This window comes from Lutra lutra, chromosome 12, assembly GCF_902655055.1.
Source record: "Lutra lutra chromosome 12, mLutLut1.2, whole genome shotgun sequence".
Taxonomy (NCBI): Eukaryota; Metazoa; Chordata; class Mammalia; order Carnivora; family Mustelidae; genus Lutra; species Lutra lutra.
In genome coordinates this window covers 71165776-71191731 of record NC_062289.1, presented here as the reverse complement: position 1 = coordinate 71191731, position 25956 = coordinate 71165776, and the positions used below count along the sequence as shown (strand labels likewise).

Below are 25956 nucleotides of genomic sequence, written 5' to 3'. Positions count from 1 at the left end.
GGCTCAGTCAGTTAAGTGTCTGACTTTGGCTTGGGTAATGATCTCAGGGTTTTGGGATCGAGCCCACACAGGGCTCCCTCCTCGGCTGGGAGTCTGTTTCTTCCTTTCCCTCTGTGGTCTCTCAAATAAATAAAATCTTTTTTTAAAAGTGTCATTATAGGGGCACCTGGGTGGCTCAGTGGTTAAGCCTCTGCCTTCAGCTCAGGTCATGATCTCAGGGTCCTGGGATCGAGTCCCACATCGGGCTCTCTGCTCTGCAGGGAGCCTGCTTCCTCCTCTCTCTCTCTCTGCTTGCCTGTCTGCCCACTTGTGATCTCTCTCTGTCAGATAAATAAAATCTTAAAAAAAAAAAAAATTTAAAAGTGTCATTATAAACTATAGCACTTAAACATATTTCTTGTGCTTTAATCTTTTCAATGCTCAGACCATTTCATCTGTGGCCAATGGGAGTTCCAAACTGGTTCCTGATCTATTACCTTAGTAGTCTTTGAGAGCTTTAGCACTTCCTGGTAAGAAAAGATATTCTATATGCATCTTAAAAAAAAAAAAAACACATTTTATTTACTTATTTGAGAGAGACAATGAGCGAGCAGGAGCAGCAGCAAAGGGAGAGGGACAAGCAGACTCCATGCTGAGCACGGAGCCCAGTGTGGGACCCAATCTCACAACCTGGCGATCATGATCTGAGCCAAAATCAAGAACGGGATGCTTAACTGATTGAGCCCGCCAGGCGTCCCTACACTCATTTTGTACATTTTCTGCTACAGAACTTTAATCAGTCCTTGAGAAGTCTTGGTTCATATACCATAAAATTCACTCTTTTATTCATTTGCTTGAGTATACTCAGTTCATTTTGGCTACTATGTGGAAGAGGATAGCTGCAGGTCACCACACTTATCTAAGTAGAAACTTATTTTCAGAGAGCATAACTTTTACATTAACTATTATGAAAGAGCAAATCACCACAATGTTTCTGTATATTTTAAACCTGTCATTCAGATAAGAAAAATAGTCTGCAGAGCATGTCAATTAACTCTGGCATCATGTTTTAGTTTCTGAAAATCTTATGAGGTTTTGTTTGGTTCAATTTCAATTCAGCAAAGAACATGCTCAATGGAAGGTACACATAAATAACAACACATATATAATTTTTAATAGTGATTAAGCACTGGCATTCCAACAGACAGCAGCTACTCTGCTTCTTACTGGTAGCAACTGCTACATTAAAGATGTCCGATGGGCAGTCTGAAAGTGAAAGTCATTCTGACTGGCAAATCAGGGCAGTATGCGTCATTTCTGCGCTGAGGTGAAAGATGGTAAACAGAGCTCAGATTCTGGAATTTCTGGCCCTTAACAAACTCTGCCTTCTTCAGAGAGGCTTCACTCACTGTGATGGTGCAGTCTGCCTCAAAAGCCCATGCTCTGTGGAGGAGAGACCACCTTGCCCAGAGTGGTTTTGGCGAGAGTCTACATTTGAGTATCTTCCCATCTGGTGGGTCCTCTCTCCCTCATCACTTGATTTGTTTTTATGACTTGCACCAGGAGGAAGGCAATTTCAGAGAAAACTCTCTGCGTAAAGTGTGGTCTTGGGGCTGAGATGTGCTGATACATATGCTAAGCAGAATACAGCAACAACTTTTGATGGCACCTGTTTTCTGGCCTAGAAAATGACTAGGGACATTAAATCCCTAAGGTGACCAAACTGCTTGAGTAACAATGACTTTTATATTCTGAGGCAGAGAGAACAAATCTCTATATACAGCCAAAGACAAAACATCAGGCATTTGGGGGGCAGGTTCAAATTCTCATTTTGAGCAATTACATCCCTCATTTATAAATGTTTATAGAGGACATGGCTGCAGAAATGGCCTATATAAAACACAGAATTCTTAAGAATTCCTATTTCCCTGTTTTATACAATACAGTACAATACAATACAATTCCTATTTCCTGTTTTATACAAATGGCAGCATTCCACAGACAATTTTTGTTCTAGCTAACATTACCTTAAGACACTGATTATTTAAAATGGTACATCTTGGTTTTTTGAAAGATTATATGGCATTCTGTTCTTTTGAATAGATGTACCATAAATTATTTGATCAGGCCCATATTTTTCTTAGTCTTCTGACATTATTATGATGTTGAGTTTTATACACGTCATTTCCTATACATGGAAGTGTATCTGTATCAGAAATTCCTAGATATCCAAAGGGTCTGCACATTTCTAATTTTGATACAGCCCTCCAAACAAGCAATGTGGTGTTATGATCATTTGTTCCATTTGGGTAAGAGCTATTTTCACTTCCTTACCTGTGGGCCGTCTATCTAGTCACATCCTTTGCCCAGTTTTCTGTGGGGATTTTCATTTTCTCTTATCAATTTGTAGAATTCTGGTGTGTTTGTATGCACAAGCATGTGTATGTATGTAAATTAGCCTTTTGATAGGAGTTCATGGTTTCTTAAAATTTTTAAGTTTTACTGCTTTTTTTTTCAGCTTTATGACATATAACTGACAAATAAAATTGTAAGACATTTAAAGTGTACATCTTGAGGCTCTGTTATGTGTATACATTGTGAAAGGCCTCCTCCCATCTAGTCAATTAGAAGTTGTGGATTTTTGGGCACCTGGGTGACTCAGTGGGTTAAGCCTCTGCCTTCGGCTCAGGTCATGATCTCAGGGTCCTGGGATCGAGTCAGGCATCGGGCTCTCTGCTTAGCAGGGAGCCTGCTTCCTCCTCTCTCTCTCTGCCTGCCTCTCTGCCTACTTGTGATCTCTGTCTGTCAAATAAATAAATAAAATCTTAAAAAAAAAAAAGTTGTGGATTTTTTTTTTTTTAAGTTTTTATTTGAGACAGAGCGTACGTGTGCAAAAGGGCAGGGGGGGGGTGCAGTCTCACCAAGTGCAGAGCCCGTAACCGAGGCTGTCTTAGGACCTAAGATCATGACCTGGGCTGAAACAGAGTTAGGCACTTAACTGACTAAGCCACCCAGGTGCCCCACAAATTGTGTTTTGACTTTGTTTATGGTATTTCTTTTTCTAGCAGAAGTGCTAGATTTTTATGAAATATATTTCTCAGACTTTTATTTTATGGCTCTGGACTTTGTATTCTAGGCAGTCACTCCAGTTAGAAATTTCCTATGGGCAGGGGCACCTGGCTGGCTCAGTCAGTGAAGCATGTGACTCTTGATCTTGGGGCCATGCTGTGGGGAGAGTTTATGTTAAAAAAAAAAAAAAATTCCTATGGTTTCCTCAAGTATTCTTACAGTCTGATTTGTTTCCATTTAAATCTGATTCATTTGGAATTTCTTCTGGTAAAAGGTCTAAGATACAGATTCAACTTTATTATTTTTTTGAAGATTTTATTTATTTTTGTAAGATTTTATTTTTTGAGAGAGAGTGAGTGAGCGAGAGAGAACATGAGAAAGAGGAGAGACAGATAGAGGAGAGAGAGACTACCCACTGAGCAGGGAGCCCTACAAGGGGGTCAATATTCCAGGACTCTGGGATCATGACCTAAGCCACCCAGGTGATCCCAAAATTTTACTTTTAAGTAATCTTTACACCCAACATATGGCTTGAACTTACAGCCCCGAGAACAAAAGTTGCATGTTCTACTGACAGCCAGGCAACACTCCCCACCAAGTTTATTACTTTTTTTTTCCAAGATTTTATTTATTTATTTGACAGAGAGAGATCACAAGTAGGCAGAGAGGCAGGCAGAGAGAGAGGGAGGGAAGCAGGCTCCCTGCTGAGCAGAGAGCCCAAATTGGGACTTGATCCCAGGACCCTGAGACCATGACCTGAGCCGAAGGCATCGGCTTAACCCACTGAGCCATCCAGGTGCCCCAGGTTTATTACTTTTAAAATGGCTACCCAGTTGCCACTGATTTGAGGGGACACCTTGATCACATACTAAATCTGTGTTTGTGTCTAGTTCTGGACTTTCTATTTTATCAATTTGTATGTTTATGATCTGGCACTACACCATTCTTATTTACTGAGACTTTACAATATATTTAATATCTCTCAGGATTAGTACCTCTCTTATTTCACTCCTTTTCTGAATTTTCCTCTCTATTCTTGCTTCTTTATTCTTCCATGTGACTGTGTTAAATACCACTTTTCCATTTATTCAAATCTCTCCTTAAAAGGACAGTCTCTTGGTCAAGTGAACTGCATTCATATTTCTGGTGTATACTGGCATGTACCAGCTATCAAATTATTGCTTCTTAGATTAAAATGTACCTTTTAGTACCTACTCTGTGAAAATGGAATCTTGGACTTTCAACGCATTTCTTCTTTACAGTAAGTGTGACGCTAAAAGCTTTGGCAGAAGAGGGCAGTGAGGCAACACTGTAGGAGGAAAGGAGCTTCTCTTCCTGGTTCTGGTAAACTCCCCCCAGTCCCCGTCACTGTGCGTGCTTGTTGGGATGTCAAGGAGGGGCATCTGGAGTAGGCTCAGCCCTAGCTGTGTGGACAGAGCATGTAGTCCTTCAGTGCTCTGGCAACCCTAGCCTGGTGATCATGTCACATGTTTCCGTGTCAGGAAATACGTGGCACTCCAGGCTATAAGCTTGCACTCCAACTTCCTGAGGGCTGTTTCCTGTGGCCCTCCTGAAAGAAATACCACATGTTCCAGGACTTACATCCAAAGCAGTATCCCCTTCCCCTGCATGCCCACCTACATCAGCTTGTCTGCACCCTGCAAAGTTGCTATTTCCTGCTTGCCTAGCTCTGGCCTTAGCAACCCAGACATCCAATGGGTTGCAACTATACCCTCTCCAACAAAGTCTAAATGGCAACTTAAGGAGGTGTCCCCTCTTCCAAGTTTGTCCTTCTTTGATTACTTGCCCTCAGTCTTTGGGTACCCTCAGAATTCTCTGTACATCTTGTGGTTACTCTCCTATTATAGTTTAAGATTTTATTTTACCATTTCCCTATTTAACATACTGTGTAGTTTGTCTGGTTGGACTGACAGACACATGAACTCCCAAGAGCTAAATAAGGTTGCTGTTAAATACCCTACACCAGTGGCATTCACACCAGTGTACCAGAAGACATGCCACAGAGTACATGAATACCCTGTTTTAGTGGAATCTATCCCCCAATCTTTATTTTTTTTTAATTTCTTTTCAGCGTAACAGTATTCATTGTTTTTGCACCACACCCAGTGCTCCATGCAATACGTGCCCTCTCTAATACCCACCACCTGGTTCCCCCAACCTCCCATCCCCTGCCCCTTCAAAACCCTCAGATTGTTTTTCAGAGTCGATAGTCTCTCATGGTTCACCTCCCCTTCCAATTTCCCTCAACTCCCTTCTCCTCTCCATCTCCCCTTGTCCTCCATGCTATTTGTTATGCTCCACAAATAAGTGAAACCATATGATAACTGACTCTCTCTGCTTGACTTATTTCACTCAGCATAATCTCTTCCAGTCCCGTCCATGTTGATACAAAAGTTGGGTATTCATCCTTTCTGATGGAGGCATAATACTCCATAGTGTATATGGACCACATTTTCCTTATCCATTCGTCCGTTGAAGGGATCTTGGCTCTTTCCACAGTTTGGCGACTGTGGCCATTGCTGCTATAAACATTGGGGTACAGGTGGCCCTTCTTTTCACTCCATCTGTATCTTTGGGGTAAATACCCAGGAGTGCAATGGCAGGGTCATAGGGAAGCTCTATTTTTAATTTCTTGAGGAATCTCCACACTGTTTTCCAAAGTGGCTGCACCAACTTGCATTCCCACCAACAGTGTAAGAGGGTTCCCCTTTCTCCACATCCTCTCCAACACATGTTGTTTCCTGTCTTGCTAATTTTGGCCATTCTAACTGGTATAAGGTGGTATCTCAATGTGGTTTTAATTTGAATCTCCCTGATGGCTAGGGATGATGAACATTTTTTCATGTGTCTGATAGCCATTTGTATGTCTTCATTGGAGAAGTGTCTGTTCATATCTTCTGCCCATTTTTTTATATGATTGTCTGCTTTGTGTGTGTTGAGTTTGAGGAGTTCTTTATAGATCCTGGATATCAACTTTCTGTCTGTACTGTCATTTGCAAATATCTTCTCCCATTCCGTGGGTTGCCTCTCCCAATCTTTAATTTCCTAGAACTTCTAGTCATATGTTTGAGAAGTGTCCTTGAATGTTTATGCAGATTTCTCCATCCCCACGAATTCTTTCAGAACAGCACCTACCCATCCCGAATGTTACTTCAGTAAATGAGTCAAATCAGTGATCTTGCTGAGTCCCCTTCAGTAATTAATGAAATCACAGTAAACTTGTATTGGATTGGTATTTCCCTATCACATATAGTTCCAGTAAGAGAGGAGTGGTTTTAGAAATAGGGTACTTTGGCTGGTGTCAGAATATTCAGGTTTCATATATGCTGCAGAATGGGATTGTCAGGGTGACCCTACGTCATGTGTCTCCTGATTATTATCAAACAATGCCTCCTTAAGAAGAAGGGTCTACTTAACAGTCAATTCTTCTTTCTTAAAATATACCACTGAAATGTTTACCAAGACTATCAAACATTATTAGATGAAGTGTGTAAAATCCACAAACAAAAATTTTAAGTAATTTCCTTCAGTTAAAGAATAAACTTAACAAATCACATTAAGAAAAATTTATTTCGATTATTTAATCCTCATCTTATTTTAGCTTATAAAACGTTGTAACTTCGGGGCACCTGGGTGGCTCAGTGGGTTAAAGCCTCTGCCTTCAGCTCAGGTCATGGTCCCAGAGTCCTGGGATCGAGCCCCGTGCATCGGGCTCTCTGCTCAGCAGGGAGCCTGCTTTCTCTTCTCTCTCTGCCTGCCTCTCTGCCTGCCTCTCTGCCTACTTGCGATCTGTCAAATAAATAAATAAATAAATAAATCTTTAAAAAAAAAAAATGTTGTAACTTCTACACCTGTTAACAGCAGCAAAAATTACAGAATACTGCCATGCAAGTTGGTTTCATAGTACATTTTCTCCTACATTAAATATTGAAGCAGTCCTAAGATTTACATAAGTAGGTTTATTTGATGTTTTACATGACTCTTAATTGTTCCTAAAAGTCCAATAACATTGTTTGATTCATGTATGCATACACATTTACTGAAGCAAGTATCACGCTTTTACCACACTCCTCACTTCATTATTTATTTATTTATTAAAAAAATATTTAATTTATTTATTTGAGAGAGACACAGCGAGAGAGGGAACACAAGCAGAGTGAGCGGGAGAGGGAGAAGCAGGCTTCCCGCCAAGCAGGGAGCTGAATTCGGGGCTTAATCCCAGCACCCTGGGATCATGACCTGAGCAGAAGGCAGATGCTTAATGATTGAGCCACGCAGGTGCCCCCTCACGTCATAATTTATTATTCTAACTACACATTACCTTAGTTTATTACAAATCCAGTAATGACAAACAGCATTACCATGTTATTTTAATAATGTGCTACTAAAATAAATTATATATTTGTTATATATGATTTTAATTTTGACTTACAGCTTTTACAAGTAGGATATTTTCAGAACTTATATCTATATATAAATGCAAGATATTTTACTGGTAAGATATGTTCCATAATTTATTTCTCAATGGTTTGCATAATTTTCTTAAGTGTGAATTAATACATTTACTTGAATTGGAAAACAAAAGTTAGGGAGTAAGAATGATTTGGCTGATGGGCTTGAATAATAAAACCTGTTTGCCAATTTAGTTATAGGTTAAGGGGTGGGGGAATGTGCAAAATGGGTAAAAGGGAGTGGGAGATTAGGATTTCCTGTTATGGAATGAACAAGTCACAGGGATAAAAGGTATAGCACAGGGAATATAGTCAACGGTATTATAACAGCATTGTATGGTGACAGATAAGAGTTACAACTGTGGTGAGCACAGCATAATGTGTAGTCTTGTTGAACCACTGTACTGCACATGGGAAACTAATGTAACATTGTGTCAAGTGTATTAAAAAAAGTTGAATGTCTTTTCCATACATTTACTACACTAAAATCTGTAACTTCAAGGTTTTTTGACAAAAGAGGATGGGAATAAAAAGCACTTTATCAAAAGGCATCTTAGACGAAGGCTTGTTAAAAATCTTATTTTTTCAACCTCTTTCATTATACTGACTTAAATAAAGTATCTCTAACTGAAAGACCAGCATACAAATTATTGGGCATCTGACACTTACTGGTCAGATCTTTTTGGTGTGTTGCTTGTACAATGAAACACTCACTGCTTCAATGCCTGGTAACAGAACCTATATGAATCAGCACTTGTCAATTCTTTGCTTTCAATAAAATTAGGTGATAAATCATTAAATATAATTTGATGATAGATCACTCTGTGATTTTTGGGCTAATAATATTACTTGAAAGAAGTTTAAAGGACTGAATGTCATTACTATATTAACTGTCTCTACTCCAAACTACTTATTTATCATAAAAAGGTTTTTCAGAACTTATATCTATATACAAATGCAAGATAGAATACATCTGATTTTGAATCCTATTTCATTCTAGTAATAAGTACTATTCAACCTAGGATATCTGAAATATTTAAAATATTCTCTTATAAAGACATATGGTAGGATGATCAATAAAAGAACAGTAAGATAAAAATACATTAAGACAAAACCATGTGGGAAAAGTAGGTCAATTATGATTATAGTAATAATTATTGCATTTGTGTTGTGTGAAGCAATGTAACAGGCACAGTACACATTTTTTCCTCAACTGGACTGTACAGCAATCTTAAGTGTTAGGAATTCTTACTACACTTTATAGACACATTCTTAAAGTTCAGGAAGGTTTAATAACTTACCTGGAGTCACTTAAGGGACTACTGTTAGGCTTCTATTTGCCAGTGAGAAATGAAGGAATGAAATCTACCACAAGAAAATGTAACTCTGGAGATCTTTTATAAAATGTTATTTTCCTAGTGTGTCTGTATAATGTACAGTACACCAAACACCTAATTTGGTAATCTGTTTTTTCTTTCCACTTCCTGTTTCAGGGTTAGCAATTATCTCTGTCATAAAAAATAAATCTTTAGAAACCAAGTTTTTAAAGGCCATGATATAGACCATAGCATGGATCTGGCATTTTCTTAAAAAAAAAAAAGAGAGAGAGAGAAAGAAAAAAAAAATTCAACTTCTTTCTCTCATGACATTAGGTCCCTTGTCAATTTGCACCAGCATGTTGTGAGCTTGGGCTGTGGGTTCAGGTAAAAACCATGTGAGAGAAAAGCCGCCTGAGCCACGACTGACACCAAGGCCTAAAACAGGTGTCTTAAACATTAAGCCCTGGCATCCTCAACTAAACCTGGGAGCGACAATTGCGCTGACCTCTCAGCACCACTGGGGGACAAACAGACTATGTACACAAAGGGAGAGAATAATATCTGGCATAGTGAGCTTGATAAAAATGATTAAGAATACAGAACAATATCCCTGGCACATAAATCTCTGGTTATATTACCAATTAACTGTTTTGGATAAATTCCTAGAAGTATAATAAATAGAGTATATGACCATTTAAAAGGTCATTATATTCTACCAAACAATTTTCCAAAACAGTGGACCTATGTGTATTAGAGAAGGAGCTCACCTTTTGGGTCGAGGAAGGCCCATAGGGGTAAGATTAGGGTCTGGCTTAGGAATGGTTTTCCGGATACGAATCTGTGAGACTTTCTTTGGCCTCTTCTCTGGCTCAGCCTATTTTTAAAGATTAAGAAGAAAGATGGTCAAGTTGTAAGACATTTTAAATACATAAAGTCCTTTTTCTTGACACTCTAAGATTTTGCTTCCTCAGTTTATAGATGACTCTAACTCATAGTTTATGACAAAGCTCTACTTACTCCTGCTGACAGTGTTCTCAGCAACCACTCCCTTTATATTATTAGAAGAGAATCCGTACATTCAGCTCAGATATTGAGATTAGCAATATGAAAGCCTGTTAACTGTTGGAGACAGAGAGAGATTGCAAAATTGAAGAATACCATTGTTCACTCATCTTTGAATGCATGAAGCAGCTCTTTGGTCTAATACTCTAAATACTGTTAAATGCTATCATCGAAAAAAAGGGACCTGGAAAACAATGCTGATTCAGAGATCCAGAGTAGCCTTCAGTGGACAAGGAGAAAAACCCCTGCTTTGGTAATCTCCAGCACTCAGCTGAAGCTAACAGTGATAAGCAAAGACACCCAGGGGCCTGTGTACCCATCATGTGATCTGCGGACCTCAACGGATGCTTCCAGTACTGCCCCCGACTCTATCAGCTCTTTACATTTACCTCCTTCTCTTCTGGAGGGCTGCTCTGTGGATGGGGGCATGACGCTGCCACACTATCCAGCTCATCAAATTCAGGAACCTGGAACTCGGAGGCTGAAAGCAGGAGCTTGCTGACAGCTGAGTCTGTTACCAAGCAAGACTTTGGTACCAAGGCAGGGAATGGAGGCTCTAGTCTAGCACCATGGAAAGAAAAACGGAAAAGGAACATATGAGACAGGTTTTGCTTTCTACCTGGGCAAATACAACTCCTTAACATCAGACTAAGGTTAAAGATATTCCTTTTTCTAGCAATGATGTTTCCAGCCAAGGGATTCTCTAGTTATTTCTGGACAGAGCCTGTGTCTACATACTTAAAAAAATTATGTGGATGTGGCCAATCCTTTCCTTGGTGTAGAAGAGTTTTATAAGGAAAAATATAAAAAGGAACAGACTCTTTGGAGGAAAAAGGCATTTAGTGAACTGAACAAAAGAACTGTGCTCAGATAAGATCAATCCCATCAAGGCTATGAAGATGGCTCTATGACCAAGAGACAGCTTGACAGGGAATCTGTGGTTGAATGATCTGGCTAATGATTTTGACTTTTTTTCAGTAAATGGTACTGATTACACATCCTTAGGTGCTACTTAGGATAAAAGATATCTGAATCTCAGATCACGTCTGGAAGGAAAAGATGTCAGAATCATGCTGTGCTCAAGGTACACCATCTGGCAGCACATCCTCTCAGGTGCTGTGTTTGCTTGCACATTCACTCTTTCCTTGGTCTCCCACACATGCACACACACTCGTTGCAAGCCCTCTGTACCAGGTGCTGCTGGAGGCTTACCTCATCTGACTGCCACTGGTGTTATAAGAAGCTTCCATGCCTGGAAGAGGCACATATGGTAACATGGTGTGGCTGAGGTGGAGCAAAAGTACAAAAGCAACAGGTTAGGGCAGTGGAACAAGAGGAAAGTTTTGATGCCACTGTGGTACTCAAAGGTTTTGACACCGTGATGGCACATGATATGCAATTAGGCCCCAGGAAGACAAGAAATGTCAGTCACTCAGAAAGAAGAAAAACCGCCTCCAGTTATGAGAATTACATTTGCGTGCCCACCACTGGAATGGAGGCAGGCTGATGGGAAGATATTTTCTAACTTATATGGGAAGAAGATAGAGAGAGTAACGAAGAGAGGACAGTAAGAGAATGGAGGGGAACAAGGATGACTTTGAGTCTTACACCTTCTGTTGTTAAATATATATCTCAAAAGATTTCAAAAAACGATTCACAGATAAAAAATCTTATATTATTCATCTCTTTATTAATGCTATTAAAATAAAATCTAATTTTTAAAAAAAGATTTTATTTATTTGACAGAGAGAGAGGGAGCGAGAGAGATCACAAGTAGGCAGAGAGGCAGGCAGAGAGAGAAAGGGGAAAGCAGGTTCCTTGCTGAGCAGAAAGTCTGATGCTGGCCTTGATCCCGTGACCCTGGAATCATGACCTGAGCCGAAGGCAGAGGCTTAACCCACTGAGCCACCCAGGCACCCAAAATAAAATCTAATTTCTATACCCTTAGAGAAGATTATGAAGAAACCTTGTTTTCTTTAAAGCCAAGTTCCACAGAAAACATGGTTATGTAGAAGAACACCACTAACAGGGTTAGCTCCTTTGTAATTAAGCTTTTATTTTTATAAATGAAGCAATGGTATTCATCACTTATAGACACATCAATACGTGATGGTGGAGAGCTTTTTGTGCCTCTCAAAGTAAAACCTGTATCAGTTTCTACTGAATTTGGAACACAGTACAGGTTTAATTAACAAGGTGTTTGTATGGCCATAAAACAATTCATCTTCTCTTAGAAGTAGATTTGTTCAATGTCTAGAAAATAAAGATAATTCAGATTTTTAGAAGGTTTAGCACTAACTCAGGATTCCTTGACAGGTACTGATAAAAGGAAAGAGGCAGGGTGTATACTGGAAAAGGAGCAGACCAAATCAGAAATCAGGAGACCCTGCGTCCAGGTCTAGTTCAGCTGAAACACTAACCTGATCTGGGTTAGAAAAAAACATGTGCCTCAAGATCATCATCTATAAAAACAGCGAAAAAGAGGCCCATTCAACCTATATTATTGAGTGCTTAAGGTTCAAATAAAATCTTATGGGGGTGCCTGGCTGGCTCAGTCAGAAGAGCAGGCAAGCTCTTGGTCTTAGGGTCGTGAGTTCAAGCCCCACACTGGATGTAGATTAAATAAATACAACTTAAAAAAAAAAAAGAAATCCTATGGGCTGCCTGGGTGGCTCAGTTGGTTGAGCATCTGCCTTTGGCTTGGGTCATGATCCCTGGGGTCCAGGGATTGAGGCCCACATTGGGCTCCATGCTCAGCAGGAGCATGCTACTGCCTGCCTCTCCCTCTGCTGCCTCACCCTCCTTGTGCACTTGCTCTCTCTCTGTCAAATTAAAAAAAAAAAAAAAAAAAATCCTACAAAAACAAATTAATTTAACATTTGTTAAGTCCTGCTTTCTTGGATTACCCAATTTATCATGCTTAATATTTCTAAGTGTGTTTAGAAAAACAGCCAACTTCTAAACTTAAAGTCAAGGCATATGATGTTAAGTCACTTCTAGAACCAACAAGAAGGAAAAGTCCCTACAAACAGCCCCCACCCCCACATTACGCTTGAACTGAACTAAAATAAAACAAAGTAAAATGCTAGACAAAGGAAGGGAGGGAGAGAAAAAATATCCCACACCAGGAAACAGAAGTCAGGAGGGAAAAGAGTTCTGGATGAAGGAAAAGGCCAAAGGCCACACATCTTCACATGGTACAACAAAGAACTGGCCTGCATTCGAACCTCAGGCATGAACATAGCGTAGAGAAGGTACAATTTAAAGCTGTGTGTCAAAAATAAATAAATAAAGCTACATGTCAGACACTGAGCAAAGTGTGGTTATGAGATCATAGAGGCATACTGACAAACCAGACAAAATAAAAGGAGTACACTATCATTTAAAACAATCTGAGTCAGGGGTGCCTGGGTGGCTCAGTCAGTTAAGAGTCTGCCTTTGGCTCAGGTCACCATCTCAGGGTCCTGGGATTGAGCCCCGTGTCAGGCTCCCTACTCAGTGCGGAGTCTGCTTCTCTCTCTCCCTCTGCCCTCCTGCTTGTGCTCTCTCTCTCTTGCTATCGCTCTTTCTCTCAAATAAATAAATAAAATCTTTGAAAAAAGTTAAATAAAAAAATAAAACAATTTGATTCATTGCAGTGTATTTTTTGTGACTACACTATACGAACATTTTCCTATTAACTACAAGACAAGTACTTAGAAGAGCATTCATCTCTCAATTTCCATCAGCCACATTCAGGTTCTGGGGTGTTTTTCTGAAACCCTTTGATTTAGTTAGTTTTCTGCTAAGACGCTCAGGGAACTTTGAAATATACGCCAGATAGCATTTTAGTGACACAGAATGATTCTGCACAAGAGACTGCATAGACACACAAAAAACAAGGCCTCTTCCAGGCTATTTATAATTTTAAGGCTTTGATGGTGCTGAGTTTTTAAGTTATAGCAATGATGAAGGCTAATTAAAAAAATGTTCAGTTTCTGTTGAGGGATTACAAATAGGATTTATTATGTCTGAGACAGATCTTTGGGAATTTAACTCTCAAATTCTTTTTCCTCTTATTTTTATAAGGAGGTAAAATGAGGGGCACCTGGGAAGCTCAGTCGGTTAAGTGTCCAAATCTCAATTTCAGCTCAGGTCATGATCTCAGGGTTGTGGGACTGATCCCCGTATACGGACTGGGATCAGCAGGGAGTCTGCTTGAGATTCTCTCTCTCCATCTCCCTCTTGCCCCAACTCCCTCTCTAAAATAAATAAATGAAATCTAAAAAAAAAAAAAAGAAAAAAAAAAGAAGGTAAAATGATATTGGTGAAATTATTTACAACTATTCTAAGTGGTCAAACCCCTCTTCTCTGGCTCACTTAAAATTCTATAAATTGTACAACTATAGTATGTAAATGTCAATCTTTGAAGCCTCTCTGCTCCAGGGAGAAATCCAAAGGTTTGTGAACTAGATTTGGTGATGCCTACATAATTAGTTTATTTACTTAAGAAGTACTTATTCTGAGGGTGCCTGGGTGGCTCAGTCGGTTAAGTTGTCTGCCTTCAGCCCAGTTCATGATCCCAGAGTCTTGGGACTGAGCCCTGCGTTGGGCTCTCTGCTCAGTGGGGAGCCTGCTTCTCCCTTCCCTTCTGCCTACTGCTCCCTATGCTGTGCTCTCTCTGTGTCAAATAAATAAATAACATCTTAAGAAAAAAAAGTACTTACTCTGTATCCTTTAGACTCTGTATCAAACATCAAATCAGTTGCTGACTGAATAACACTTTTTCAGTAAGATATAGTTAGAAGCCATTGTTTGTCACTATTTTCTTTTTTAAAAGATTTTATTTATTTGACACAGAAAGAGAGAGATCACAAGTAGGCAGAGAGGCTGGCAGAGAGAAAGGGTGAAGCAGGCTCCCTGCTGAGCAGAGAACCTGACACAGGGCTCGATCCCAGGATCCCATGATCATGATCTGAGCCTAAGGCAGAGGCTTAACCCACTGAGCCACCCAGGCGCCCCTGTTTGTCACTATTTTTAAGTCTTTGACCTGTAATGGTGTTTGCTCTTTGCAAGGCAGGGGCATGGATAGAAGAGATTCAAAAAATCTGATGGTTTGCGAATGACATGGACAGAACATAGAATGGTAAAAAATGCTTAAGACTTACAGGTACATTTTCTCAGCAGAGATTTGTCAAGGTAAACAGAAAATGCAGACACAAGAACTCTAAATAGCCTTCCATTTCCAGCCCCCTCAACTTTCCCCAGAGGTTGAAAAGCAAACATGGATTTTACCTGCTCGTGGTGCTCAGAGTTGGCTGCTGCTTGCTGTGAGTGGAATGAAGAGTAGAGATTTCGAAGGGGCAAGCAGAAGGCCCATGCTGGCTCCAAATGGAAAGTACTCGGCCCACCGAGTAGGGAAGAGAACAGAAGACCTTGTCTGCTATGGAGGCTGGAGATCTTAACCCTTTTAAGCCCTGTGTAAACTGGGTCATGAAGAGCCTCTGCATGGTAGGCATGTGACTAGAGAAGCTCCGTTTTTTTGTCCAGATTCGGTAACATCCAGGAGAACAAAGTGCTAGAAGTGTGTGAAGGCCAAGGACAGAGCAGCCTGCTCTGGTCTGGACTATGGCAGTGCCTCCATAGTCTTGGAGAGGACCTGGAGACTGTGAAGGAGCCTGGGCATATGCCTGACCATGGAGGCCAGTGTCTTCCCTGAATGTGGCCATCCCAGGACAACTGTGGGACAAGAAAAAAGAAAAGGTCCACTTGGGAGGTTGAGACAGGCACCTGGGGGCCTCTCCTAAGGCGAGCCTGGCTGGAGCACAGTGCTCAGGAAAAGTCCTTGGGGACTCGGTCATGCACTCAGAGCCCGATTTCATGTGAAAAGATACCGGGAAAACTCCCGAACCAAACAGCAGTGATGGCACCTTGTTGCTCAAATCTATGAAGCTCATTTTGAGGGCTTCGAGTGAATAAAGTGTCAAGGACTTACTGTTAGGTCTCTTATCCCATCCACCAGCTGCCAAATAGGGATTCAGCTGCATTGTATTGTATGAAAATCCATCCAGAAGCCTTTTGTATCTGAGCCGCTTGTAGCTTTTAGCCACTGGAAGAAGTTCAGAGGAACACCGCCGATATCTTAGTTTCTGGGTCTTTGTGGTTGGGACCAGTTTGGAGGCAAGAATGGACAGCTTGCTAAGTAAGGCTGATTCTTTGGTAGGCTTCCTAACATTCAGGCTCCTCAAGGGATGGCATGGAGTCGCCTTCTGCTTTGGTATGTGGCTCGTTAAGCTCCTGGTTGGTTCTCTTTCAGGTTCCAATTGTTCAGGTGCAGGCACGGCACATGAACTGAGAAATCTGTGTGCTTTTGTGGGGACGGTTTCAGAGGAACTCTTGAAAAAGGCAGAGCTTCTGATTTTACTTATTTTTTTCCCCATGTTGACTTGCTCCTGATAGGAAACTTTCTTACATGTTCGATGGGGCTGCTTCTTTAAGGGAAGCACTCTTTTCTGATATGAAGTGTTCCCAAAGGCACCGTGTATTTCATCACACCCAGCAAAATTGGGGTCTTGTGCTTTCTGAGGGGCACCATGAAGGCAAGGACCTGTGCACGACTCCATGGCCCTTTTTAATGGATGACACAAGCTTTCCTCCTTTGGATCTTCCAACTTCTGGAACTGTGCAGCTCTGCTGCCCTGGGCCAGCTTTGCTAGGGTGATTTCCTTCATCATGGTGGACCCACCTCTGCAATCTTTAGCTTGGTTCTTATCTTGCAACTCATCTGATAACATGTTAGATGATGTGTATTGTTCCAATATCGTGTGTACTTCTTTTTGACATATACATTCCTCTTCATTCTGCAACATATAGTCCAAAGCCCTCTGCCTTTGCTGCTCTTCATCACCAAGCATCTTCTGGGACTTAGAGGGGGTCTCTCTTATTTTATCACCATGACCAGCTTCTCTGGTAATCATCTCCTCAGACTCTACGCTGACAGTTAAGTGACCCACGGGTCCCCTCCGATGTTCTTCAGTTTTTTCTCCTCTCAATTTAGTTCCTGTTTCTATTATCAAAGGCAAATTTTGCACACCAATGTCTATTCTGACTCCTTCACTAGAATTACTCCCATCTCCTGGTGCTCTTTCCTTCGTCTCAAGCAGGACGGTGTGATGCCCCACGTTTTCACAAAGCATTTCACCATCTTTTGGTTTAAAAAGATTTTCCAGGTCAGTTTCTTCACTATTAACATTACTTTCTGAATTTTTGTGAGAAGACAGATACGAAGGCATTATCTCAATGGATTTCAGGCTCCCTATGGGAGCAGGGTTCTCATCTGGACATCCAGAAGATAGCAACTCTTTCGAGGAAATTCCAAAGGTACTGTCCTTATCAAACTCAGAATTTATTTCCAGTCTTGATCCTTTAATCATTCCTTGTGTTTCTCTAAGAAATGTTTCTTTAGCTTGCTCTTCATGATGAATATAATTTAAGGACACATTTACTCTATCCAGTGTTCTTGTATTTGGTTCATGATCTGCAACAGACTCTATATCATGGGCACAAGAGTCTGGACACACTTCCATTTCACAATCTTTTAATGATCTGCTTACTTTCTCTTCACATGATTTTTTAATTTCCAGAGGCTGCCCTGTAGAGGACGTAGCATCTGGGAAATCTGAGTCCTGGCCAATCATTCCGATAAATGCAGCATTCAGTTCACCTCTCTGAGACAGAGTACTCACCAAGGTTTCCTGTAACATCAGTCTATCTTGCCCTGCACCACTATCAAGAGTACTAGATGCTCTGAAGTCTAATATGCCTTCTGTAGACTTTTTACTGCAGTTCATGTAGATGATGTCTATCATGTCATCTGCGGACTCCTCACTACCAGAAATACATTGAGAGTCTCCTTTCAAACTGCCTTTCTTTGAACTACCACTGGACAATGGGTTGTTACTGGCTGAACCAACTAGCAGATCCTTTTGGTTGTGGCTTACGTCTGTGTTAGGTGCTATGACAGTCTCTCTCTCTTCACCATCTAGTGTCTCCTTAGCTGGTTTATCTTCATTTTTGCATTCATCTGGTCCATTTTGATTACGCTGGCAGTTAAGGACTTCATCAAGATTACGCTGGCAGTTAAGGACTTTCTGATCAAGAGTTTCAACTGCTTGGCTCCTGTTTTTGAAACTGGAGAACATAATAGTAAGAGACTGGTCCAACAATTTTTCAGGGCTTGGAATGTTTGCAGGTACGTTTAGTTCTGGTGTGGCACAGTCAGAGATGTTATACTTGCAAAACACAGTCTCTTTAGATACATCCTGTTCCTTTTCTTCTAGCCACTCCTCACTGGGCTGGGTGTGACTAGTGGGGGGAATGGCCTTGTCTAAAGCTTCACTATTTAACATGCCTGCTGCCATTCTGTTTCTCATCTTATCTCCTTTAGTTTCTTCCCCAGAAAGTTCACTTCCCTCCAAAGTATATCTCACTTTGTGGGTGCTACTTTCTGTGGAGTCTTCTCTTCCTTGTGAGTGGTGACTGCTGAGCTGAAATGCATCTTCACACTTGGTTATCAAAGAGTTTTCAACTTTTGTGATGATTCTGCGGGACTCAAAAGCAGCACAAGCAGAACACATACTCTTTTCTTGTGCATTTTTACTTACACAAGGACAGCTAGAGAGATCCTGAGATTGAACACTTTGACATTCCATAATAGTGACCTCTTGAGGCAACCCTGCTGCTTCTTTCTTCCTTGAGGGAAGTCTGGAATGTAGATCGACTATTCCAGAATCAGTCACTTTTTTTCTTTCTAGGCTTCCTGGTTTGATGTTTAAGGTGGGGTTGTTTGAAGAGGCACCACAGGTTTTGTCACCTGATGGAGAGACATCTTTCATTTTTGTCTTCATGGAAATGGTTTGGGTATCAGCAATGACATCTGCTCCATCCTCTAATGGAGGGTGATGGCTCTGTTGGGAATCCTCGCTTGTTGCTAAAGGCATCTTTTTTCGAGCTGGCAACTTAGCGTGGTCTTGAGAATTAAGGGGCACTTGATTTAAAACACATTCACTTTCTATTTTGTTTACAACCAGTTCATTGGTACAAGGAAGTTCATTCATCTCACAGGCAATGTTCTGTTCATCTAAATGTGAACTATCGTCCTGTGCGGTCTGTATAGCTTGTTCTGACTTGGGTTTGTAATCAAATTCTAGGGATGGTGGTAACTGAGCAGTATCTTTCTTGGGTTTTGATACCTCATTCACAGGACTTATCTGGTCCTCACGCATTAAACTCACAAGGGATTTTCTTTCAATCAGAAATTCATTATATGATGCTTCACTTAACTGGGTGTCACCTTCCAGATTTCTCTGGGAGCGGAATGAGTTAGAGTCTTTACTGTAAATCTTTTCAGTTATCATACTGGGCTCTATAGTGGTTGTCTGTTCTGGCTCTTTAATCGGCATTAAGGAGGAAAAGCTGCTCTCTTCAGAGTGTTTGCCTAAATGGCTCATATCAGTAGAAGTTTCTCTATGGTCCTCATGGTTTTTCAAGCTATCTTGAACGTCTAGAGTGATTTTCAGATCATTTTTTTTAAACATTTGTTCCGTGGCTTCAGTGAAAGAACCGGGCATTGAAGAACTAGAGCTGTCTGTCTGGATACTGCCTTGAACACAAGAGTTACCATGGATATTCTCTTTGGGGGAGGCAACAGTCTCTTTTTCACCAGGACAATGACTGCTAGCACCCTCTTCTGGTTGCCTGGCGTTAACAAGAAAGAGTTCCCCTCTTTCACTCCTGGGGTTCAAAAACTGTTCATTTTCTTCTCTAGTAGCCAAGTTCTTGCTTTGATCGTCCCCAACAAAACAGGAACTGCCTGTCTTTTCAGCAGATCCCTTTGGCAAGCCATCACCTTTAAAACCACATGTTTCTAAGGATGGTGTTCTGGATTGTGAACCAGACAAACTTGAAGAGAAATAGGAAATGCCAGAGTTTTCTCCTAAGGGTTCTGTAACAACTACATTTCTTGTGGCTTTGGGACTGCCATGGGCAGAACTGTGTTTTTCATTATGGTGGCTGAGAATCTGTTGGTGATTGTCATCTGCTTCACAGACAAGGTTTAACTTACACACCTCTTCCTTCCCACTGTCCACTTTGGAAATGGCACTGCTCCCTGGTAACAATGACAACCAAGAAGGACAAGTTTTTAATTCTTCACATTCTTTTTCTTTAGAAGTTGCTTCTGTTAATCCAGGGTCCACAAAGATTAAAGGCTCTAGGGAAACTAATGTGCTGGTTTCTGAAACCTCACCACTGGCCATGATTTTGTCTATTTCTGGGTATTCGCTGCACCCAGCTGAGAGACCTTTACTCACATTGCCATTCTTGTGTCCTTCATTATAATCCGTCTTAGTACCATTGACCTTTATACCTTGTACTTCAGTAGATTTTAGAAGAGTTCCAGTTGTAATTTGTACATTTCCTTCTGCACGAGAGAAATAAATCCAAATCAGTATGCAATTAACAAAAAACTTAGCTACACATTCATAAATTTAATTATGTGACCAATAGCAACAAAAAAGACCCAACTCAAAAAGCAAATTATAAAATTAGTGCATTGTACCACTGGTTTTGTTCTTTTATGCAAAATACGACACAGGGCCAAAAGTATACTCACCTAAGTTTGAACAACTGCCTTTCTCTAAGTATTACTTATTTAAATGTACTTACTTAGCTGGACAATTGAATATGGAGACATACATGTAATCCAGAGTCTTAAGAAGCTTCCATTTTAAAACATGAATAAAGCAGACCCACAATACAACATCTCATTATTCAATGAGCATCTTCTTATTACTTGAATAATACTGAGTCATAAATAAATTACCTCTTTGTAAAAGAACAGTTTTACACAAAACCTATGTAAAAGATAAATGTATAAGTTGAATATTAGTTTTGAACTGAATTACTTAGAGTAACTGCTTCCCTACAAGACTAGTTATGAAGCTGAGTGACAGATACATGTGGGTTTAGTATACTCGCCACTTTTCAATAAATTAAAAATTTTCTATTATGAAACATTAAAAAACAAAAAACCTTTTTAAGCAGAAGGTAAATGCAATTCATAAAGAAGTATTACTATGCAGTGTCCCTGAAATCCTAGGTAAAAGACGCAGTATAAACAAGTTCCCCAAACTTGTTAATATACAAAAAGTTTTTCATCCTTACTTTCTTTTTAGAAAACACAGATATATTCATACATGTGCATATATGTATATTATATTTGCATGCACACATATATATAACAAAATACGAGCACTCAACAGATAAAGCTAAAACCAAATCAACCTAAAGATCTAATTCTCACTAGAATATAAACTCCATAAGTAAGGATCATGTTTGTCTTGGTCTCTTCCTTTCCCTATTGCCCAGCATAATACCCAGTACAAAATAGCATTCAATAAATCTGGGAATTAATAAATGAATAGTTAGGTCAAATCAACAAATGCTATGAATACTGTCTTTCTAGAGCTTCCCTCTCCATTTCTCAACTGGTACTGAGAGCAGCAATTCTGAGAGAAAGAACAGCAACTCTGAAGGCAGGTGGGCTCTGTGATCTTACTTACCTCTCTGTTTCAGTTTCCTCCTCTGAAAAAGAGGGTATGAAATACACTTACCTCAGTGCTACTTTGAGGATTAAATTAAACAATACATGTAAAACACCACCTGGTACAGTGCCTGCCATTTAAAGAAAAAGTGTTTTTCCTTTGTTCTGCTTTCTTTCTTATCTTACTGGACCTGAGAACAGTTAAAATGATAAACTTAATAACTATGCTAGGACAGGACACAGTGTTTAAAAATACTGGGAGTCAACAAATACTAGATGGATAAATACATACGGATTCCACAAGCCTGCACAAATTCCAATTATTGATGTATTATGGCCTTGAAATCCTAATGGCCAACACAGTATTTATCTTTTTGAAACTAGCTTACTTTCCACATCATAGCAGATAACCCTACCTATTCATGAATTTCTAAGTGCATTTACCCCAAATGGTTTAGTGTATCTCTTCACTGGACAGTATGACATTAAGCCATTCCTGTAAACTCCGGTCCTTTCCACGCTGGTCTAGCACCATCCTAGTCAAATCCTTCGTTTTATCTGCTCAGGAAAACTGCAAAACTCTTCACCCATCCCCAATCTATTCACTACTGTGCAAGGCACTTAAGGCAAGATTCCACCTCAGAGCCCTTACCTGCTAGAAGAACACCTGTTCTCAACTTAGCTAAGAATCTTAGGGGAAAGCAGGGGAACAGCTGCTTCCCAGGTGGCATTAACACTGAAGGCTGGGAAACAGGGGTTGCGTACAGCTTGAAAGCAAAAGGATACTCTACCAATCTTTTACTTGATTATAATTAACCACGCTGACTTAGAAATGTCAAAGAATTTTAAAGGAGAGTTTGAGGCAATTATGTTTATTAGAAAGTTCTCTAAAGGCTATGGAACACTGACCCAGTCCTCTCCTTTAATATGGGGAGAAAGATGGTATCCCCTTGCAGGACTTGTAAAGGTGAGTCAAGTGCCAGAGTTCACACTTGGTTAGGGCTAGGAACTCCTTTGGGTTTCCACTCCCTTGTATAGGATCTCTACTAAAACCTCAGTGATACTGTTTCTCAAATATTTGTTTAATATATCACCTCTGTGAGACTGGAGCTATCTGAGGGCAGAAACAGGACCTTAATGATCACTGTGGACTGAGTACCCAACACTGACCTTGGCACATAGCAGGTACATCACATTTGTTGTCTGAATGAAGAATAACAAGGTTAGGGAAGCTGTTCAAAGTATTAGATATACTGCATCCAGCAACTCCACTTCTGGGTATATATCTAAAGGAAATGAATTCACTATTCTGAAAAGATATCTGCACCCCCATGTTCATTCCAGCATTATTTACGGTGGATGAGACATGGAAACAACCCTAAGTATCCATTAATGAATGAATGGATAAAGAAAATGTGGCATATTAAAAAGCAGTATTTAGGTATACTGGAGGGTAAAACATGTATTTTGTGAGGTATGGGTCTATTTTTATTTATTTATTTTTAAAGATTTTATTGTATTTATTTAGTTGACAGAGACAGAGACAGCAAGAGCACAAGCCTGGAGGCAAGAGCCCAATGCAGGCTTAGATCCCTGGACCCTTGGATCATGACCTGAGTTGAAGGCAGCTGCTTAACCAACTGAGCCACTCAGGTGCCCCAGTCCGGGCCTATTTTTACAAGCATTGGGATTTCATGACCTCAGCTGAAGGCCCTAGATTTGTTGTTTTATTAAATGGTTATTATCCATTTAAAAAGTGCTTACATTTGCAGAAACTGACAAACTAATCCTAAAACTCAATGAAAATGCAAGGGACACATAACAACTGAAATGCTCTTGAAAGAGAACAAAGATGGGGTACCTGGGTGGCTCAGTCATTAAGTGTCTGCCTTCGGGTCAGGTCATGATCCCAGGGTTCTGGGATCAAGTTCCGCATTGGGCTCCCTGCTCGGAGGGAAGCCTGTTTCTCCCTCTCCTACTCCCCCTGCTTGTGCTCCCTTTGTCAAATAAATAAATAAAATCTTAAAAAAAAAAAGAAAGAAAGAAATAAAGAGAAAGAACAAAGATGGTAGACTCACACTTCCTGATTTCAAAAACAAAGTTGCAGTAATAGAGATAGTGTGGCACTGACACAGGATGGATTTAATGAAGAGCAAGGAAATCGGAACTGAGAATCCAGAAAGAAAATCAAACATTTGGGGCGCCTGGGTGGCTCAGTGGGTTAAGCCGCTGCCTTCGGCTCAGGTCATGATCTCAGGGTCCTGGGATCGAGTCCCGCATCGGGCTCTCTGCTCAGCAAGAAGCCTGCTTCCCTCTCTCTCTCTCTCTGCCTGCCTCTCCGTCTGCTTGTGATCTCTCTCTGTCAAATAAATAAATAAAATCTTTAAAAAAAAAAAAAAAAAAAAAAGAAAATCAAACATTTATAGCCAGTCGACTGATTTTTGACAAAGAGACCAAGAAGAACGGCTTTTCAACAAATGGTGCCAGGACAACTGGACATCCACATGCAAATGAATACATATGGACGCTGTCTCACGCCATACAAAAAAATTAACTCAAAGTAGATCAGAGACCTTAATATAAGAACTGAGAGTATAAAAGCCTTACAAGGAAACACAAGAGTAAATTTTCATGATTTTGGTAATGATTTCTTAGCTAAGATACTGAAACAGTGATAAAAAGAAGACTGGTAAACTGGACTTCATCAAAACTAAAATCTCGGGGAACCTGGGTGGCTCAGTTGGTTAAGCCAGCCGATATATATCCAACTCTTTTTTAAAAAGATTTATTTATTGGGGCACCTGGGTTGCTCAGTGGTTAAAGCCTCTGCCTTTGGCTGGGGTCATGATCCCAGGGTCCTGGGATCGAGCCCCACATCGGGCTCTCTGCTCGGCAGCAAGCCTGTTTCCCCCACCTCTCTCTATGCCTGCCTCTCTGCCTACCTAGGATCTCTGTCAAATAAATAAATAAAATTAAAAAGAAAAAAGAAAAAGAAAAAGGATTCAACTCCTTAACTGGAACTCATATACTATTGGTCCCAAAGGGTACAACCACTCTGGAAAACTGTCAGTTTCTTATAAAATAAACACACTTTCTAAGTGACCCAGCAGTGTCACGCCTAGGTATTTGCCCAGGTGAAATGACAACTCATGTTCACACAAAACCTTGTACACAAGCGTTCACTGCAGCTTTATTCCTAACTGCCCAAACTGGAAACTCAAATTTCCCTCAATGGGAAATAAACAAGCTGTGATACAACCAGACAACAGCATACTCTTCAGCAAGAAGAAGCAATGAAGTACTGATACACATAGCTGTAGGGATGAATCTTGAACGCACTATGCTAAATGAAAGAAGCCAGACTCAAAATCTTCTCCTCTATGATTACATTTAGGGACGTTTTGGGAAACATAAAACTATACGGACAGAAAAAGATCAGTGGCTGCTAATGACTGAGGCTGGCCAGAGGGATGCACTATAAAAGAAATGCGAGAAATCACTGGGGTGATGGAAATGTTCTGTATCTTGATTGTGGTGAGTCACACAACTGTGTTTGTCAAAACTCATAGGGCTGTACACACACACACACACACACACACACACACACACAAAAGGGTGAATTTTAGTGTAGGTTAAGTTATACCTTAATTTTTAAAAACAATTTTATTTATCTATTTGACAGAGGGCAAAAAAATACAAGCAGGAGAAGTGGTAGAGGGAGAGGAGAAAGTAGGCTCCTCACTGAGCAGGAAGCCTGATGCAGGGCTTGATCCCAGAACTCTGGGATTATGACCTGAACCGAAGGCAGACACTTAACTGAATGAACCACTCAAGGGCTCCTACACCTTAATCTTAAAAAAGAAAAAAAAAAAAAAAAAGTAAAAAAAAAATTTTCAGTTCCCTAAAGGTCTGTACTTCTTTCATGTTGTCTATTAAATGGGAGTGGTACTGGCTGATTTTTCAACTTTCCCCCCACTAAAATATAAATTATAGGAGGACAATGACATAAATAGGGAATATAAACAGGAAATATTCTTTCCAAATTATATATATATATATATATATATATATATATATACACACACACATATATATATTTAAAAAAGAATCAATAAACTCCAAGAATCTAGATGAATATAAAGCATAAGAAGTTTATTGATAGGGTTCTTTCCATCTACTTAAAATGCTTAACTGAAACGTATGACAGACACAGAGGGCTTTGAAAGATAGTTTCAACTTGAATTCTTTTAAATAGTTCAAACTATCTAGTTCCAAAAATTATATAAGGTATCTTTTCCCTCCTTGACTGCTTTTACCTCTGCATCATCATGTATTCCCTCAAATGCTTTTCCTATTTCTTATGACTCTCCTACTTCAAAGAATGCCCAAATAAGCCTTCATGGAGACTGCTACTCTGGGAATTAAGTCATAAACTTCGCAAGCCAAGCCTGTCACGGGGAACCACAACAGAAAC

At 40.2% G+C, this 25956-nt stretch overlaps 1 protein-coding gene across 11 annotated transcripts in view; it reads right to left on the bottom strand.

Moving 5' to 3' along the window:
- The window catches only part of PRR14L (proline rich 14 like), a 58581-nt gene that overhangs the window by 8714 nt on the left and 23911 nt on the right, over positions 1-25956 (bottom strand). For 9 of the 11 annotated variants that reach the window (XM_047696465.1, XM_047696464.1, XM_047696472.1 and 6 more), the window contains 4 exons: positions 15176-20360; positions 11114-11185; positions 10291-10462; positions 9607-9713 (listed from right to left, as the gene is read on the bottom strand). In XM_047696465.1, the coding sequence (XP_047552421.1) occupies positions 9607-9713; positions 10291-10462; positions 11114-11185; positions 15176-20360 (5536 nt within the window). Of the gene's footprint in view, positions 1-670; positions 1661-9606; positions 9714-10290; positions 10463-11113; positions 11186-15175; positions 20361-21552; positions 21669-25956 lie in introns of those variants that run through there. The other 2 variants (XM_047696475.1, XM_047696471.1) reach the window with 2 other exon arrangements.